At 41.1% G+C, this 17,039-nt stretch overlaps 2 protein-coding genes across 3 annotated transcripts in view; one reads left to right on the top strand and one right to left on the bottom strand.

Annotated features, from left to right (window-relative positions):
• The window catches only part of PRKRA (protein activator of interferon induced protein kinase EIF2AK2), a 16,920-nt gene extending 11,275 nt beyond the window's left edge, over nt 1-5,645 (top strand). For both annotated transcript variants that reach the window (XM_017532684.2, XM_017532685.2), the window contains 2 exons: nt 677-851; nt 4,794-5,645. In XM_017532684.2, the coding sequence (XP_017388173.1) occupies nt 677-851; nt 4,794-4,951 (333 nt within the window). In that variant the 3' untranslated portion in view covers nt 4,952-5,645. The remainder of the gene's footprint in view (nt 1-676; nt 852-4,793) is intronic.
• Nucleotides 1-16,741, bottom strand: part of PJVK (pejvakin) — a 37,437-nt gene extending 20,696 nt beyond the window's left edge. The window contains exon 1 of the mRNA XM_017532683.2: nt 16,151-16,741. Coding sequence (XP_017388172.1) covers nt 16,151-16,166 — 16 coding nt within the window. The 5' untranslated portion in view covers nt 16,167-16,741. The remainder of the gene's footprint in view (nt 1-16,150) is intronic.
• Between the last annotated feature and the right edge of the window lie 298 nt (nt 16,742-17,039).

Below are 17,039 nucleotides of genomic sequence, written 5' to 3'. Positions count from 1 at the left end.
AAAAAAAAAAAAAGTAGTAGTTCTACTTACTTCGGAAAGTAGTTGTTTTATTAATGGCATGTGAAAGCAATTTGAGAACCATAAACTTACGGAAATATAAGGAATTCTAAGGACAGAGATGAAAAGGGAAGGATATAGGGGAGAATAAAGAAAAGAGGAAAAGCAGAAAAAAAAAGGAAAAAATACTCAGTGGAGTTCTAGGATAGAAGTCTGATAAGAACTTTTGGCCATCCTGCCATTTATTTGAATGACTTGTTCCTCAAACCCAACTTGCACATTTCATATTTTTTTTTTTTACATTTTGTTTGTTTGTTTGTTTTCTGCTTTATAGCTGTCAGTTACAGTGATTGGTATTTAATTTTAAAAAGATATGAAAATTGTTTAATATTTTAATCTGCAAATTGCTCCATTAGGCAGATTTAATTATTTGTGCATTAATGCTCCCAAATATCTTGTACCTCTTAATGTGACCATCAGAAAATTTGTACTGAACAAAAATACTTTCAGTATATTATTGCAAGTGCTTCTTATATATTGTAGTATTTGTAAATGTGTGCTTTTTAATGTTGTCTAACATATTAAATGTGAGTGGTTAGTAAGTACTTTTAATTATACTGGTACTGTTGTTGGAACTCAGTCCTAGCTAAGAGTCTAAATCTTCATCTCTGTTTTTCAGACAAATGTAGTAGGACATTCTTTAGGATGCACTTGGCATTCCTTGAGGAATTCTCCTGGTGAAAAGATCAACTTACTGAAAAGAAGTCTCCTTAGTATTCCAAATACAGATTACATCCAGCTGCTTAGTGAAATTGCTAAGGAACAAGGTTTTAATATAACATATTTGGATATAGGTATGATTTTGTTTTTCTTTGGCTTTCCCAAGACATGTTTATTTAAACATGTGTTTGAGAAACAAAAATTTATTATAATGTATTTTATTGATCAGGGATTCTAAGTATATATAATTACTAGGCCAGTAATATATATAATTGATATGTCCCATTCTTGTGGATAATAATAATAGCTAACATCTATACAGTTATAATAGCAAAGATAGAATTTTACTATGTGCCAGGCACTGTTCTAAGGAGATCACATGTATCTATTACTGAATCCTCAGACTAACTCTATGAAGCAAGTTCTCTTATCCTTATTTATAAGTGAAGAAAGAAAGGCACAGAAAGGTTGAGAAGCTTGCCAAAGATCACATAGCTAGTCAGTAGTAGAGCAAGATTAGGGGGAGAGTCCCCGCAGATACCCTGGCTGTTAAACTAGCCCGGATGGGCTGCTGGGCAAATGAAAAGGCACCCAGATTTCTAGCACAAGTACCAACTTTCTGGTGCCCAGACCTTTTCTCTCTACTTTGTCACTGTATGCTGATTCTGGGAGGTAAATGGAGACAAGTCAATTTATAGTTTAGTCCCATCCTAGCCATCATCATCTGTATTTTCTCTAGCCCTTAATCATTTGGAAAGACAAATATGGACAGAGGGAAAAGCAAGTCAGTATGGATTTTCTTTTAATTCAATGTTTGGTATCTTTATTTATTTTATTTTTTTTTGAGACAGACTCTTGCTCTGTTGCCCAGGCTGGAGTGCAGTGGCACAATCTCGGCTCACTGCAACCTCTGCCTCCTGGGTTCAAGCAATTCTCCTGCTCCAGCCTCCCAAGTAGCTTGGATTGCAGGCACCTACCACCACACCTGGCTAATTTTTGTATTTTTCCCCCCAAGATGGAGTCTTGCTCTGTTGCCCAGGCCGGAGTGGACTGGCATGATCTCAGCTCATTGCAACCTCTCCCTCCCAGGTTCAAGAAATTCTCCTGCCTCAGCCTCCCGAGTAGCTGGGACTACAGGCATGTACCACCACACCCAACTAATTTTTGTATTTTTAGTAGAGACAGTTTCACCATGTTAGCCAGGCTTGTCTAGAACTCCTGACCTCATGATCCGCCCACCTCAGCCTCCAAAAGTAATTTTTTCCTTTTAGTAGAGACGGGGTTTCACAATGTTGGCCAGGCTGATCTTGAACTCCTGACCTCAAGTGATCCGCCCACGTCGGCCTCCCAAAGTGCTGGATTACAGGTGTAAGCCACCATGCCTGGCCAAGGTGTCTTGATTTAACATCAGTATAATGTGTGAGAAATTTTATATCCCTATCCAACCACAGTGAGATGTGGGGACCTTGCTTGTCAGGGCCCCCTGGTCCTGGGAAAGTAGGGCATTTAGGGCTCAAAGAACTTCTGATAATCTCTGCTACTTTGGGATTGAAGGATGGGTCAAGTGCATTGTCTTAGTAAACCAAGAATGATGTAAAAGTCAGTGCAGACAGATGGTTAGAAAAGGTGGCTGATGAAAAATTAGCTGGGCATGGCGGTACATGCCTATAGTACTGGCTATGAGGAAGGCTGAGGTAGAAATGATCACTCGAGGCCCTGAGGTTGAGGCAGCAGTGAGCCATGATCATGCCACTGCTCTCCAGCCTGGGTGACAGAGTGAGACCTTGTTTCAAAAAAAAAAAAGAACGAAAAGAGACCAAGTATGGTGGCTCACGCCTGTAATCCTAGCACTTTGGGAGGCCAAGGTGGTCAGAAGTTTGAGACCAGCCTGACTAACATGGTAAAACCCCATCTCTACTAAAAATACAAAACTTAGCTAGGCATGCTGGCATGCACCTGTAACCCAGCTACTTAGGAGGCTTAGGTGGGAGAACAGCTTGAACCCAGGAGTCGGAGGTTGCAGTAAACCGAGATCACGCCACTGCACTCCATCCTGGCAACAGAGTGAAACTCCATCTCAAAAATAAAGAAAGAAAGAAAAGGTCGCTGATGAGAGACCATTCATCCAATAAATATTTATTAGTGTCTACAATCTGTTGAAGGTTTAGAATACAGAGATGAACGAGCCATGTCATGAATAGGACTAGGAAGGATACAGAATCTAGGGAAAAAAGGAAACCTGAAATAAATTTTTAGATTATGAATTAATGATGCCTTTGAAACATTTCTTCCTACTTTTGAGAACCAAATAGTTCTTACAAATATGGAAAGCAGTCTAAAAGCCACAGTCTGTTAATTTGGCTAGTTTCCATACAGCTACCTTCAAAAGAACCTAGATATTCTCCAAAGGAGAGACACAAATGGTCTGGGCACAATGGCTCACACCTGTAATCCCAGCCCTTTGGGAGACTGGGCCTGAGGATCACTCGAACCCAGGAGTTTGAGACCAGCCTGGACAACATAGCAAGATCCTGTCTCAGAATTTTAAAATAAAATAAAAATGTACAAATGACCAAAAAACACATGAAAAGATGCTCAAGATCATTACTCAATAGAGAAATGCAAATCAAAACCATAAGGTACGAATTCATATCCACTAGGATGGCTATAATTAAGGAAAAAAAATAGCAAGTCTTGGTGAGGATGTAGAGAAATTGGAACCTTATACATTGTTTATGATAATATAAAACAGTTCAGCCTCCATGCAAAAAGCTTCTCAGTTCCTCAAATGAATTGCCATGTGACCCATCAACTCCACTACTTAGGAGTATAAATCAAAAACTGGTGTTTAAACAAATGCCTCTACACACAGATATCTGTATATTCATAGCAGCACTATTCACAAAAGCCAAAAGGTGGAAACAGCCCAAAACGTCCATCAGTGAATGAGTGGATAAACAAATTGCGGACTGTCCTTCCAATGAAATATTATTCAGCCGTAAAAAGAAATTAAGTTCTGATATATGCTACAACATGGATGAACGTCAAGCAGGGGCTGGAGGGTCGAGAGAATGAGTAACTGCTAAATGTGAATGAGGTTCCGCTTGGGGTGATGAAAATGTTTTGGAACTAGATAGAGATGGTGGTTGTGCACATTGCAAATAGGAAATATCGCCGAAGTGCTTACTTTAAAATGATTAATTTTTCTAAAAAAAATAAAAGAACCTAGATACTAGAACTAGAAAGCCTTTTCACTCATTAAATAATCCCATTGTATCTGGATATTTTCCACTAAATGGAATATCAAAATTAACATTTTTATTATGCCCACTTTAAATCATACCACACATGTTTCTACTTCTTCCCTCTTGCCCTCATTTCAGTCATCTTTAGTAAGAGTGACTCAACAGTTGATGGGAAGAACATTTGTTTCCTGGGTCAGGTATTGTTTTTAAAACACCATGACCCATTTACAGTATAAATAAAGAACTACACTCTGCACAGACGTAAAACCTAACAAACAACATGAATGGACAACTCCATAAATACATACAATTATTATGCATCAATTAAACTTTTTTTTTCTAATAGAAGACACAGGGGAGGCACAGGGAAGGTTTTGCCTTGACCCAAGTTATTCCTGGTTCAAATGCCTGCTGAAAATGACTTCCTAGTGGAAAATACAATCTCTTCAGTCCTCTAGCACATGGTTCTTTGTCTTTTGAGAAAGTTACTGTGGTTCAGTAATTTCCAAACACTGTTCAACTAACCATATTAGAATTGCCTTGGGAGCCTTTTTTCTTTTTTAAATGTAGGAATCAGCCACCCCCAACCCTATATTTGATTGAGTGAGCTAGAGTGTAGCTTAAATATCTGTATTTCTTTAAAGTTGTCAGATGATTATGAAGTATAGTATGTTTGAAAACTGCTACAGCTGAGCAGTTGTGGTTTTTTGTTTGTACAAGCAAAACAAAGATTACAAGTGGATGCTTAAAGACAGTAAGAATTGTTTTTACAAAGGGATCTACTTTATACATATTTGACATTAACTATCGTGTTTGAATGTGTCATTACAGAAGAACTGAGCGCCAACGGACAGTATCAGTGTCTTGCTGAACTGTCCACCAGCCCCATCACAGTCTGTCACGGCTCCGGTATCTCCTGTGGCAATGCACAGAGTGACGCAGCTCACAATGCTTTGCAGTATTTAAAGATAATAGCAGAAAGAAAGTAAACTTGGAGCAACTTAAAAAATCCTTCAGTAGCACATAAAAAGTTACCCTCTCGCCTCGTCCCAAGTAAAAACTTTTACCATAGTGTTTGAGTTTATGTCTTCTTTCTAAATCTTTCCATAGATTCCATCAATACTCCAGATTTAATTCTGTCCTCGTAGTTGTTATTAAGCTCTTTTTAACGGCTTCAACTTTGTATTGGTATATTGTATTTATAAACTTTGTACCACAAGACAGAGTGTAGCACCCATTTTACAGTGCCATGCACATCAGAGAAAAAAACTGCATGTTTGTATTTGATGATGATGATGAAATAAAAATGCTAGCAACAGTCTTTCTTACTGGTGCTTAAGCCCTTCTTTGCACAAAGCTTTGTAAAGGGAATTCAGAGGAAGCCCTTTAGAATTGGAGTTTTGAGGGACAGCACTCACAGGCCTTTATTAAGTATGAGTGTTAAATTTCAGGGAACACGATTAGTCTGCTGTGTATTTGAATTCATGTAACAAAGAGCGGTTATGATGGGATTCTACTCATTTTATTAAAAAGCTACTGACTTGACTGTCGCCCTGTTCTTGTTAGCCATTGTTATGAATAACATTTTAATGTTGATATTCTGTTATTTACATAGCTCTAATTTACTTCTGAAAGTCAAAGGTGAAAATAAAAATCAATGGTCTAAGCAAAATTTACAAACATGCATATAATGGGTTACTTCCTTACTTTTTCTAAGCCTATGCAACCTTGTATTTTTCTTTGACACAACCATACACAGATGAATTATCAGTTTAAAAAGCATTTGGCCAGGCACAGTGGCCCATGCCTATAATCCTAACTCTTTGGAAGGCCAAGGTGGAAAGATCCCTTGAAACCAAAAGTTTGAGACCAGCCTGGGCAACATAGTGAGACCCCATCAAAAAATCAGTCAGGTGTGGTGGCACACTTTTACTTCCAGCTACTTAGGAGGCTGAGGTGGGAGGATTGCTTGGGCCCAGAAGATCAAGGCTGCAGTGAGCCAGGATCACACCATTGCACTCCAGCCTGGGTGACAGAGTGAGACCCTGTCTCAAAAAAAAAAAAAAAACATTAGTAGAATTACCCAAAAAACCTTCCCAGCTTACTCCGTTGCAAAAATGTTCTAAAAGGAAGAGTGGTTAAAAGGTTAGGAAATAAGTCTAATGAACAGATTTTAATTTTACCTTTTGTGTTTCCATATATCCTCTTGTAACATCTCAAGTCTTCCCATCTGTGAGTACCAGCTCGTGCTAGCTTTCTAAGTTAGGTGGACATCTCAGCCCTGTTTGGAGATCAGAGAAAGCTTCATAGAGGAAATTTGAATGAAGGTAGATCTAATGTATTCATACAGAAGGAAGTATATAGAAGGTATTTTTGCCTGTAAAGAAATCATATCTGGAATTCTTTGAGAACAAAACTACAAAATAAAGGAAAACCAGTACATGTAACTAATTTTAAATTCTAAAGAGCACTTACCATAGCTCCATATTCTAAGCTCCATTTGTCAAACCGTAGAAACTTAGGTACTTTTTTTGACAAGGTTAAGGAATAGACTTAAAAGACTGGAAACAAAGCGAGGCACAATAGAATCTTGTGACTTTTTAAAGATTGAACCAAGGTTTTAGTAAATGGTCTTGAATACAGGGGGCAAAATGAACTCTCTAGAGATGACATTGGACCCTTCTGCATAGTGAAATGCTGACTTGGATAAACTGGGGGAAGATTTCATAAGGCAGTAGAAGAAAAGGATAATACCACTTGGTTGTACACAGTCCATATGTATTGATAAAATGAGGTCTCAGGATAAGGTGCCCAGAAGATAAACTTGCTGCTGCCTCTGCTTTTCCTGCTTCTGGCTCTGGAGGAACGTGCATTCTTACAGACACTTTTCAAATGTCACCTCTCAGATTGTCCGGATTTTCTAGGGAGTTAGGGATTTTCTTGGACCATCAGGTGTATTCTTTAACACCATTTTGTTTAGCCCTCTGTTAAAGCTCTTAACCAATATAATTAGTCAAACAGCTGCTGATATGCTACTGGGCTTGTATAGAGATACAGCACCTGACAAAGGGATGCCAAGTGGCCATGCAGCCAAGACCACTGATCATGAGCTGGGTTCTATACATGCAGAACACAGACATAGGCAGAGGGCACAGTATACTACATTAGCAAGCATCCTAGACTCCATGTCATCTGCCACTGTTGCACCGGTGTTTCTCCCTTGGCTTATATCTGTTGTCACTGATCCCATATGACCAGTTGATGAAAGAGGAAAATGCATGAACTTGACTCACATTTATATTTTGGCAAACTGAAAATAGATGGTGTCTGTATTACTCTGTCAGGGGTGGCCTTGAAAGTCAAAGGTAAGGAAAAATCCTCCCAAAGGACAGAACTTGGCAGTATACTTTGCCATCCATTTGTGGAGAAGGGGGCTCAGGGTTAGCATATACATGGGCAGTGGCAACTGGCTTGGCCGTGAGATCAGGGGCCTGAAAATGGACCAAATTACTGGGAACAAAGAGATTTGAGATAAAAATGGTAGATGGGCACATGAGAGTGGGCACGAAGTGTTAGGAGCTTTGTACTGCACTTGATCTATACCACAAAGTGTCCATAATAGAAAAGGCCCCGAACAAGTCAATAACAGGTTATAACATCCAGCATCTGGCATTGGAATAACTAACTACTGTGGCAGGATTGGAGGCTATGTAACAGACCTAACAGGATGGGCTTCTATACACTGAGGCTGATCTAGTTATACTCACTGCTGAATTTTCGGCCTACTAACAACAGAAACCAATGCTGCAATGCTGAGTGCCTATTCCTCAAGAAGACCAATCAGTGGCAAGCTGACTTACAATAATGATCCTAGCTTACAATAATGATCCTAGCAAGAGGCAGTGACTCATTTTGACAGGAATAGACACATACTGTAGATGATTCTCCTTTTCTAGCTGCAGGGCATCAGCCAGCATCACTGAGGGCTTTCAGAGTGCTTGAATTACCTCATGGGACCTGTTTTATAGCAAAGGAGGAAAGAGAGTGGGCAAGTGACCACAGCCTCTGCTTGTCATATTACAAGCTGCTTCACCCAAACCTCTACCCTGATAGAATGATTAAATAGCTTGTTGAAGGCATACTTAACACAAACACCATCCTTTAAAATGAAGTGTACACTTTAATGGTCTTTATATAGGGCTGTGTTCTCAACAGGTAGAATATATGAGTCCAAGAATCAAGGGATAGAAGCAGGAATGGCCCTGTTTACTATCATTCCCAGTGATTCTCTTGGGGGAAATTGTGCTTCCTGGCTCCACAACACTGGGTCCTGTCATTTAGAGGTCCTGCTAAAGGTAAAACAACTCCACCAGCAGATGTAGTTTATGGTTCAGTGAGACCCAAGAAGAGACTCATCGGTCTCATTGAATAAGCTACATCTGCTGGCTAGGTAGTTCAGGTTCCTTGTACCAAGAAAGTAGCAGGCAAAAAGAGGAGTCATGTCCTGGCAGATATAATGGATCTGATCATAAAGAGGAGGTAGAACCACAGTTACACAGTTGGAGGAAGGAGGAAAATGTTGGTACTCAAGCAGTGCACTTACGCACCTCTTGCTATGCTCTTGCCCAATTTTGATTGTAAATGGACAAGTATAGTAGCCATTATCAGCCTAAAAAGATTATAGGGACCAGGGACTCTGAGCCTCTAAGGATCAAGGGCTGAGTTTTATCACCAGGTAAGTCACTGAGACTAGCTGAGAGTGCCACTGCATCCAAAGTCACCACCATCTTTGGGTTGCCTGCATCCAATGACTGGGCAACAAAGTCCTGACCTTCTTGTTCCAATTTGGGACACCGAAAGGGCCAACCAGCTTCAAAGTTTCCCATGGGATCAGCTGAGAACACTGTTGAGGCTGTATCACAGTGCAAGTCCTCCTTCCACCCAATCCCAATTTCTTCCCATTCCTTCCATGGATGATGATCACAAAGCATTCCCTAATAAACCTGCTGCCCATTGTCTCCTGAGTCTGCTCCCTGAGAGTCCCACCTGAGACATGGAGTTATAGCTTCGAGAGAAAAGGAAATAAGAATATCATATAAATCACATAAGATTATAAAATTACAAGTCTGCATTGAAGATACTCTGAAATCTCTTCAGATCATATATCTTTTGCCTTTTATTAGAATTTCTAGAGATAGGACAAATTGTGAGTTTGTAGCCAGTTTTTTCTTTGCTGTTATTTTTGGCAGGGTTGCTATGGTTTTAATATGGCTGGTTTGTCCCTTCTCCTGCAAATCTTATTGAAATTTGATTCCCAGTGTGGTGGTGTTGGAAGGTGGGGCCCAGTGGAAGGTGTTTGGATCATGGGGGTGGGTCCCTTATGAATAGATTAATGCCTTCCCTTAAGGGACAGTAAGTTCTCTATTAAATCCCAAAAGAGCTGGTTGTTAAAAACAGCCTGGCACCTCTCCCCCACCCCTGCTTCCTCTCTTGCATGTGAAGCTGATCACACACCAGCTTCCATGAGTGGAAGCAGCCTGAGGCCCTCACCAGATGCAAAAGCCCAACCTTGAACTTTCCAGCTATCGAAAATTAGGAGCCAAATAATCTTTTTTCTTTATAAATGACCCAGTCTCAGGTATTCCTTTATAAAAACACTAAACAAACTAAGACAAGGTTTCTATGGATGGTATGTGTGTGTGTGCTGCAACAACAAAAAATATTTGCATTTTCAAAAGATTTCATGTCCAAAACAATATGTAGGAAATGAAATAGAAATTATGCTAATTTGAGGACAAAGTCCACTGTGAGTAATGCTGCATCTAGAATAACACTGCATCTCAAGATCCAAAGAAGTTAAAAAACATGAAAGAGCCCACATTGTAATATGAGTTCTAAAAAGGATAGTTTCATGAAAGTTTCAGAGTATTAGAACTAAGCAGCGGCTCTTACTACATTGAAAAAATTAATTTCTTTTAATGCATTAAATTACAGCTTTACCTGAAAAAAATTGTAAACTTGTGCAAATTACTGAAGATGTGGCCTACTCAGAACATTTTACAAGCTTAACAACATGTTCAGAATTACTAGCTTGACAATATATTCAGACAGCAGATCATGATGGCTTTCTGCCACAAATACAGCTGATACCAAAAAGGGGAAGATAACAATAAGCCAAGTCTTACATTTCTTGTATTTATCATTTTCTGATTTCCTCATTTCCCTTAGTAATTTTTTTAGGTTGAGACTTATCAAAAAGGCCATCTGTGGAAAACAGTGTATAATGAAGATCTGATAGCTATTCAGTCAATTTGAACATTAGATAGGGCAAAGTAGATGGATCAGAATATGTGGGGTGTTCTGCTTCACTGCTTGGGCTGGGGCAAGAGGGAACATTGTGGAGAGAAGACCTGAATAAGCTGGTTTTTCTTTCTGTGCTAATCTGAGTGAGTGGATAGCTGCCACATGTTTACAGCATTTTGTGCTAATAGATACAGTAGAGGTTTGTAAATTATTTACATACATCTCTCAAAAAAAGAGGCAGAAGACAGAGGCAAACTGTTTTCAAGTATATGAGCTAAAACCAAAGAAAGGCTTGGATTTACAGGTGTCTCCAGTTATAATTTTTTAAAATAAGATGAACAACTGGAGCTCATTTAGATGGCAGATTAAGAAATAGTATAGTAAATGCTGGGTTCTATTACAAATATTTACATTTTTATTTATGGGCTTGTGCTTTCATTCGAGTGCAATCTCCATTATGGCCAGATGGGTGTGTTACTGCCCAAGATTTATTTGAAATTCAGAAATTGATAGTACTTATGCCTGACTGGTTGGTTTATTTTATTCATTTTACTTTATATTTCTAGTTAAGAAAGGTAAGTTTTCATGGCAAAAGAAAGAAGGCTAAAAATTTAATATTTTATTCATGCATTTAACAAAGGACTTAAGCAAATGCTTTGTTTTTATTTGCTAATAGGACAGTAATAAAAATTAGCGTTAATAAAGAATATCAACTCACGTGATGGTGCTTATGTCCTATGAATCATTTTTTGCTTTGAAACACTGGGAACAAATTCATACTGAGCTTTAGAATTTTAAAGAATAGGCCGGGCGCAGTGGCTCAAGCCTGTAATCCCAGCACTTTGGGAGGCCGAGGCGGGTGGATCAAAAGGTCAAGAGATCAAGACCATCCTGGTCAACATGGTGAAACCCCGTCTCTACTAAAAATACAAAAAATTAGCTGGGCATGGTGGCGCGTGCCTGTAATACCAGCTACTCAGGAGGCTGAGGCAGAAGAATTGCCTGAACCCAGGAGGCAGAGGTTGCGGTGAGCCGAGATCGCGCCATTGCACTCCAGCCTGGGTAGCATGAGTGAAACTCCGTCTCAAAAAAAAAAAAAAAAAGAATAATTTAGCTAGACTTTTTTAAGGATTTACTAAGTTACCTCACATTGGACTAAACATTTTACATGCATATATAAAGCCATTTTTCTAAGAAGCTGTACAGTACAATAATTAAGTGAGCATCTCTACAGATAGACTGCCTTGGTTTGAATTCAAGCTCATCACATGTAAACAGCTATGTGATTTGGGGCAAGTTGCTTAACGTTCCAGTTCCTCAGTTCTTCACCTCTAATTTATGGGTAACTGACTTCTGCTTCCAAACATGATAGAATACCATGTGTGCGCTAGCCCTCCTCTCACTGTAAACAACTTTAAAACTGGACAAAAGACAGAAGGCAGACATTGTACATGATGAAGAAAAAAACCTCAATGAGGCAAGGCGCAGTGGCTCATTCCTGTCATCCCAGCACTTTAGGGAACTGGGGGCAGGAGTTTGAGATCAGTCTGGGCAAATAGTGAGAGCCCATCTCTATAAAAAATAAAAATAAATAAAAATATCAGCTGGCATGATAGCACCCTCCTGTAGTCCTAGCTACTTGGGAGGCTAAGCTGGGAGAATCACCTGAGCCCAGGAGTTTGAGGCTATAGTGAGCTATGACCGTGCCACTGCACTCCAGCCTAGTGACAGAGCAAGACTCTATCTTCTGGAAAAAAAAAAAAAAATTAAAAATGATACTTGTTAAAGCACAATAAGGCAGATATTACTTAGGACTATCTCAAAAGGTACAGGGACCTCTACAGTAGGATTCTGCAGTAGGGGAGAGAGGTTAGGTTCAGCTGTGTATACAGCATGGGCAAGAGGGAATTTATAGCCAAGGGGCAGGGTAGCGGCAGTGGATAGAAAATTACCAAGAGGAAACATCAATGGTAAAGGGAATTCTGGCTAAACCAACCAGCCTAACAGGATTCTTGCTGAAGGCAGGCCAGATTAATCAGACATCACCCGCGGGTTGGTAGAGGATGAGGAATCCAATCAGATATCAAGGGTGATCAGACATCAAAAGTAGGGATTCTTGCTAACCCAACTAAGCAGGGTTCTTGTTACAACTGGCTTTTATATAGAAGTGCACAGAGGGGCCTAGTAGAAGGCACAGAAGCCTGATCAAAGTTTGGCCAAGCAAAGAATCTTAGCACAGATTGCTAACCTGAGAGATGGGAAACACATGAGATGATTCCCCTGGTGGCCCTGGATTTCTGCTCAAGGGGCCATTTTGGACTCAGAATGGAGAAGTGAAGTCCAGAGAGACATCAGGGATGCTGAGTTGCCTAGAGTAAGTAGGGAAGGGTGCCCAAGGACAAGCAGAGATGTAGAGAAGGAACTCAAGAATTCTGCATAGGGATTCCCCTGAAGTCTTTAGAAAATAGTAAGCTGCACATGTGCAGGTTAAGATATGGTGAGGGCCAGCAGAGAACCGTTACCACTGAGGAGGGACAAGCTGAGTCAACATTCCACAAGTCCTCCAGTGTTGGAAAAAACAGGTGATCAGCATTGTCCAGCAATACATATTCTGAATGTGTCATATTTTCCTGCTTTTCTGCCTCTCATATTTTGACAGATTACATGCTAGACATTATAGATTCTACATTGTTGTGAATCAAGATTTTGTTGTCTTCCTTTAAAGAGTATTGAGTTTTTTCTCACAGACAGTTAATTTAGTGATGGACCACATTGATTCTTATAGCAAAGGGATTTTAAAAGCTTTGTTAGCAAGGATTCAAAGTAGCCTCTTCCTAGAGACTAAAGTAGCCCTATTCTTCAAGTATGGCTCCTTCCACAGCATTGCAAGTCACAAAGCCTGGTCAGATGCATGACGTGCACCCAACTTTTAATGGGTAGAGTTAAAAAAATCACATTGCAAAGGGTCTGCCTACAGGGAAACACTGGAGACATTCTTGCAATGGATCTACCACAGTTCATTTCAATCTGTTTCTTCTCCACTACCTGCATATTTCTGGTGCCACACAATAGGTCATATTCATATCATAGTGTAACCTCTGGCCCTGCTTTTATATGTAGGGTGTACATGAACCCACACAGTCACTAGTAGGAGTACTCCTAAAAACCATTCCAACAGTGGGATGACCAATACTTAACTATACATGGATGTGACTACAAACCACATACACATATCCCATTAGACCCAAACTCAATGTAGTCTCAACTCAACTTATTCCTTGGCCAAATCCCAGAAATGCCTGTGAACATTCCAAAACTTTAAAGTAGGGGGCTGTGCCTAGCCAGATCTAGGAAGAGTATTGGGATGGGAGACAAGAGGGAAGTCAGAGTGCAAAGAGACAGCAGGTTTAATTGTCCAGAGCCGAGCTTAGTTCCAGAGAATTGAGGAGCCAGGTGTCAGAAAAGCGGCGAAGACAGTAAGCCAATATGAAAGGAAGAGTCAAGGCTTTAATCCCTTGCTGTGATAGAATGGCACCAGTCCAGGGTCAGGTGGATCAGCACAGCATTCCTGAGGGAACCCCTGAACAAAAGGCTCCTGCAGTTTTATGGACCCAGGCCTGGCATTAGGAGAAGGTGAAGGGCTTGGAGTGGAAAAGCACTCAGTACGGAGTCCGAGTGGGGAAAAGTGTCTTCAAGCTTCCTCCTCACCTCCAATAAGGGCCTCTGCAGAAGTCCCTGAGGAAGCTCTCCCTCTACACAGAGACCTCCAAATGGACTCCATAATGATTTGGTCATTCTGAGTCACTGTTCTCTGGCATCCTTAATTCCAGTATTCTTCACATCACATGAACTCTTTGAGCCTCAGTTTCCTCACCAGTAAAATGGGGCTAACCTGCTCTCCCTTCCTCTCAAGTTAGAAAGATGAAATGAGATAATAAATGTGCAAAGGTTTGAAAACCTTGAAGATGCACAAATGTAAGCCATTTTCTCCTTACAAAGTTACAAAATTGAGGTGGCTAACTCATATAAAATTCCCTCTGTAACATTTCAACTTAACAGGCTTTAAGGGATCAGCTAAGTAAAAAGCAAATGTTTTGCCCAAGCATGGGATTCCACGTTATTCGTGGCATTCTCTGACTCTCTGTAGTACTTCTGTTGTTACAATCTGTCTTGCATTGCCTGATGATGGCCTTATATCTTAAATAAGACTGAAACTTTTTGTTACTATTACATCAGCACTGTCTGAAGAAAATATAATACAAACCATATATATAATTAAAAAATTTCTAGAAGCCACATTATTCAAAAAAAGAAATGGATTGAGTTCTATTCTGTTTAATCCAATAGGTCAAAAACATAATTTTAACATGTAATATATATAAAATTAATCAGATGTTTTACATTCTTTTTTACATAACATGTGTCTGAAATCCAGCCTATATTTTACATTTACAGTATATGTCTTTTTTTTTTGAGACAGAGTCTTGCTCTGTTGCCCAGGCTAGAGTGCAGTCGTGCAATCTCAGCTCACTGCAACCTCTGCGTCCCAGATTCAATCAATTCTCCCACCTTAGCCAGCCACAACCAGCTAATTTTTGTATTTTTAGTAGAGGTGGGGTTTTGCCATGTTGGCCAGACTGGTCTCAAACTCCTAGCCTTAAGTGATCTGCCCACCTTGGCCTGGCCTAGCTTTCACTGACTTTGTAAGGAGTTTCTGCAACTGCTTCTTCAGACTTTTCCCACGTTTTTTAAAACCCCAGTTTATATTTAATTGCAATTTCTTCCACTGTCACAGAGAACACAGGGACCTTTGATTTACTCTTTCCACCACAGAATATCACTCTAGGAAAGCATTCCATCATAATATATATAAGGTGCCTTAAGCATTACAGGGACTCAGAATAAGGCCGCTAAAGTAGTGTTTTCCAAAGTGTGTTCTGCTGAGCTAATCCCACCGTCAGCGTATGCAATTTTATGTTTTAATTTGTACCCTAGTGATCTAGTCTTACTCCTTCTGAGTACATATTGCGTCCTATCTTTAAACACGTCAAGCTTTTAGAATGGTGCTGTACACGCAGGAGGTCGTTGCACTTCACCTTCCAGCTGATGACAAAATCAGCAATTGCCTTTAACCACAGGAACTTCAGCCCTTTGGTCACTAGGGGGAGACACCCACGTGGTGAGCCTCTCCAGGCTCCTCAAATCCCTCCAGAGCAGCCAGTGTGTACTCTGCCCCGCCAAACCACACCCAGGCTTAGGAAGAGGAAACTGACGGCCATTCATTTCACGCTACTGTGGCCGGCGAGCTCAGAGTGGAATCCAAGACTAAGCCGAGATCTAGCTGATCAACTATTGAATTTAGAGTAACACTTGGCAAAATAAAACTCCCTTCAGCTTGTCCATACTACCTGGGTTTGCAGAAATAACGCTTTTCTTTAGCATTTAATTCTGGGATCTGTAAATATAACTGCTTTTTAGATGTATTCCATAATCTTCAGTCAACTTACTACAGTAGTAAAAGAAAATTAGGCTAATATAAACTGCTCCAAGGGATTTCTCATCAGACTGAATTTTATTTCATTTGAAATGAGGTCAGTGTTTAATTTTGCAAGTTAAATAATCGACTTTACTCTGGATGGGGGCCTGAGATAGATGAAGGAAAATTTCCTTTTCACACATGCGAGAAATAAACTGTTTCTTAACGCTCATATTCACAAGTGTGACCGTTAGTCCAAGCTGAGGTAATTAACATCTTTAGGAAGAAAAAAATCTTCCTTATAGAAGGATTGGCATTGGCTCTTCTGTACAGTATTGTAAAATCTGAAGGAAAAACCATACTGACACCACTTTCTGGCCAAATGCTATAGGACGATATCAATACTTACTGTACTCAGTGGGCATTTATTTACTTATTTCACAGTGAAGATATCTTTTCTGGAAAATTCCTCATAAGAAAAGCGAAATTCAAGCTCCAGCTCGTTCTTCAGCCACCGCTACTCGATCCAGCTTTTTGGGCCCATAGGTTCTGCCCAAAACAAAAGCTGTAAACGCCCGCGACAGCGCTGACGTCAGGGAGCAGGGCCGCGAGGAGCCACCAGGTCGCCACTGAAGCCTCCCCTCGGCCCTGCCGGGGGCTGCGCGGGGCGCATGGAGGCTCCCAGGCGGAGGAGTCCGGGGACCCCTAAAGATCCTTTAGGCAGAGGGGTCCGGAAAACCAAGCAGGGGCGAGAGGCCGCGGGCCGCCGTATCCCGCCCGGGAGAGTTCAGAGGAAGCGGGCGCCGCGGCCAGCCAATAGCAAGGAGGACGGCGGCGCGGAGGGCTTACAGGGCCCAGGTTCGCCCTGCCCACCGCAACACCAGCCCTGGGAAGGCAGCCCCAGCGTGCCCGGAGATGCCGGGGCGTCTGGCTGCTGGATTAGGGGGCGGGCCGGTGGAGATGGGGTGCGGGTTTGAGCCTTGATCTGGAGGCTTGGCCTCAGGAATTGGGAGGGGTGTGGGTAACAGCCCAGAGGCGCGAGAGCTGGGAGCAAACCGTGTGGTTTAGGAACTAAAATGCTTGTCTGAATCTGCACCGGGTAGAGGACGAGGAAACGGGCTTGGGAGGAGACAGATACATTTTAGAAACTGGTGGGGGGAAAGAATGAGTTAATTAGGGAGGCCGGGCCCGGTGGCTCACGCCTGTAATCTCAGCACTTTGGGAGGCCAAGGCAGGCGAATCACCTGAGGCCAAAGTTCGAGACCAGCCTGGGCAGCATGGTGAAATCCCATCTCTAC

This window comes from Cebus imitator, unplaced genomic scaffold (genome assembly GCF_001604975.1).
Source record: "Cebus imitator isolate Cc_AM_T3 unplaced genomic scaffold, Cebus_imitator-1.0 Scaffold78, whole genome shotgun sequence".
Taxonomy (NCBI): Eukaryota; Metazoa; Chordata; class Mammalia; order Primates; family Cebidae; genus Cebus; species Cebus imitator.
The sequence above is the reverse complement of the archived record's forward strand: the minus strand, read 5'-3'. Positions and strand labels throughout refer to the sequence as shown.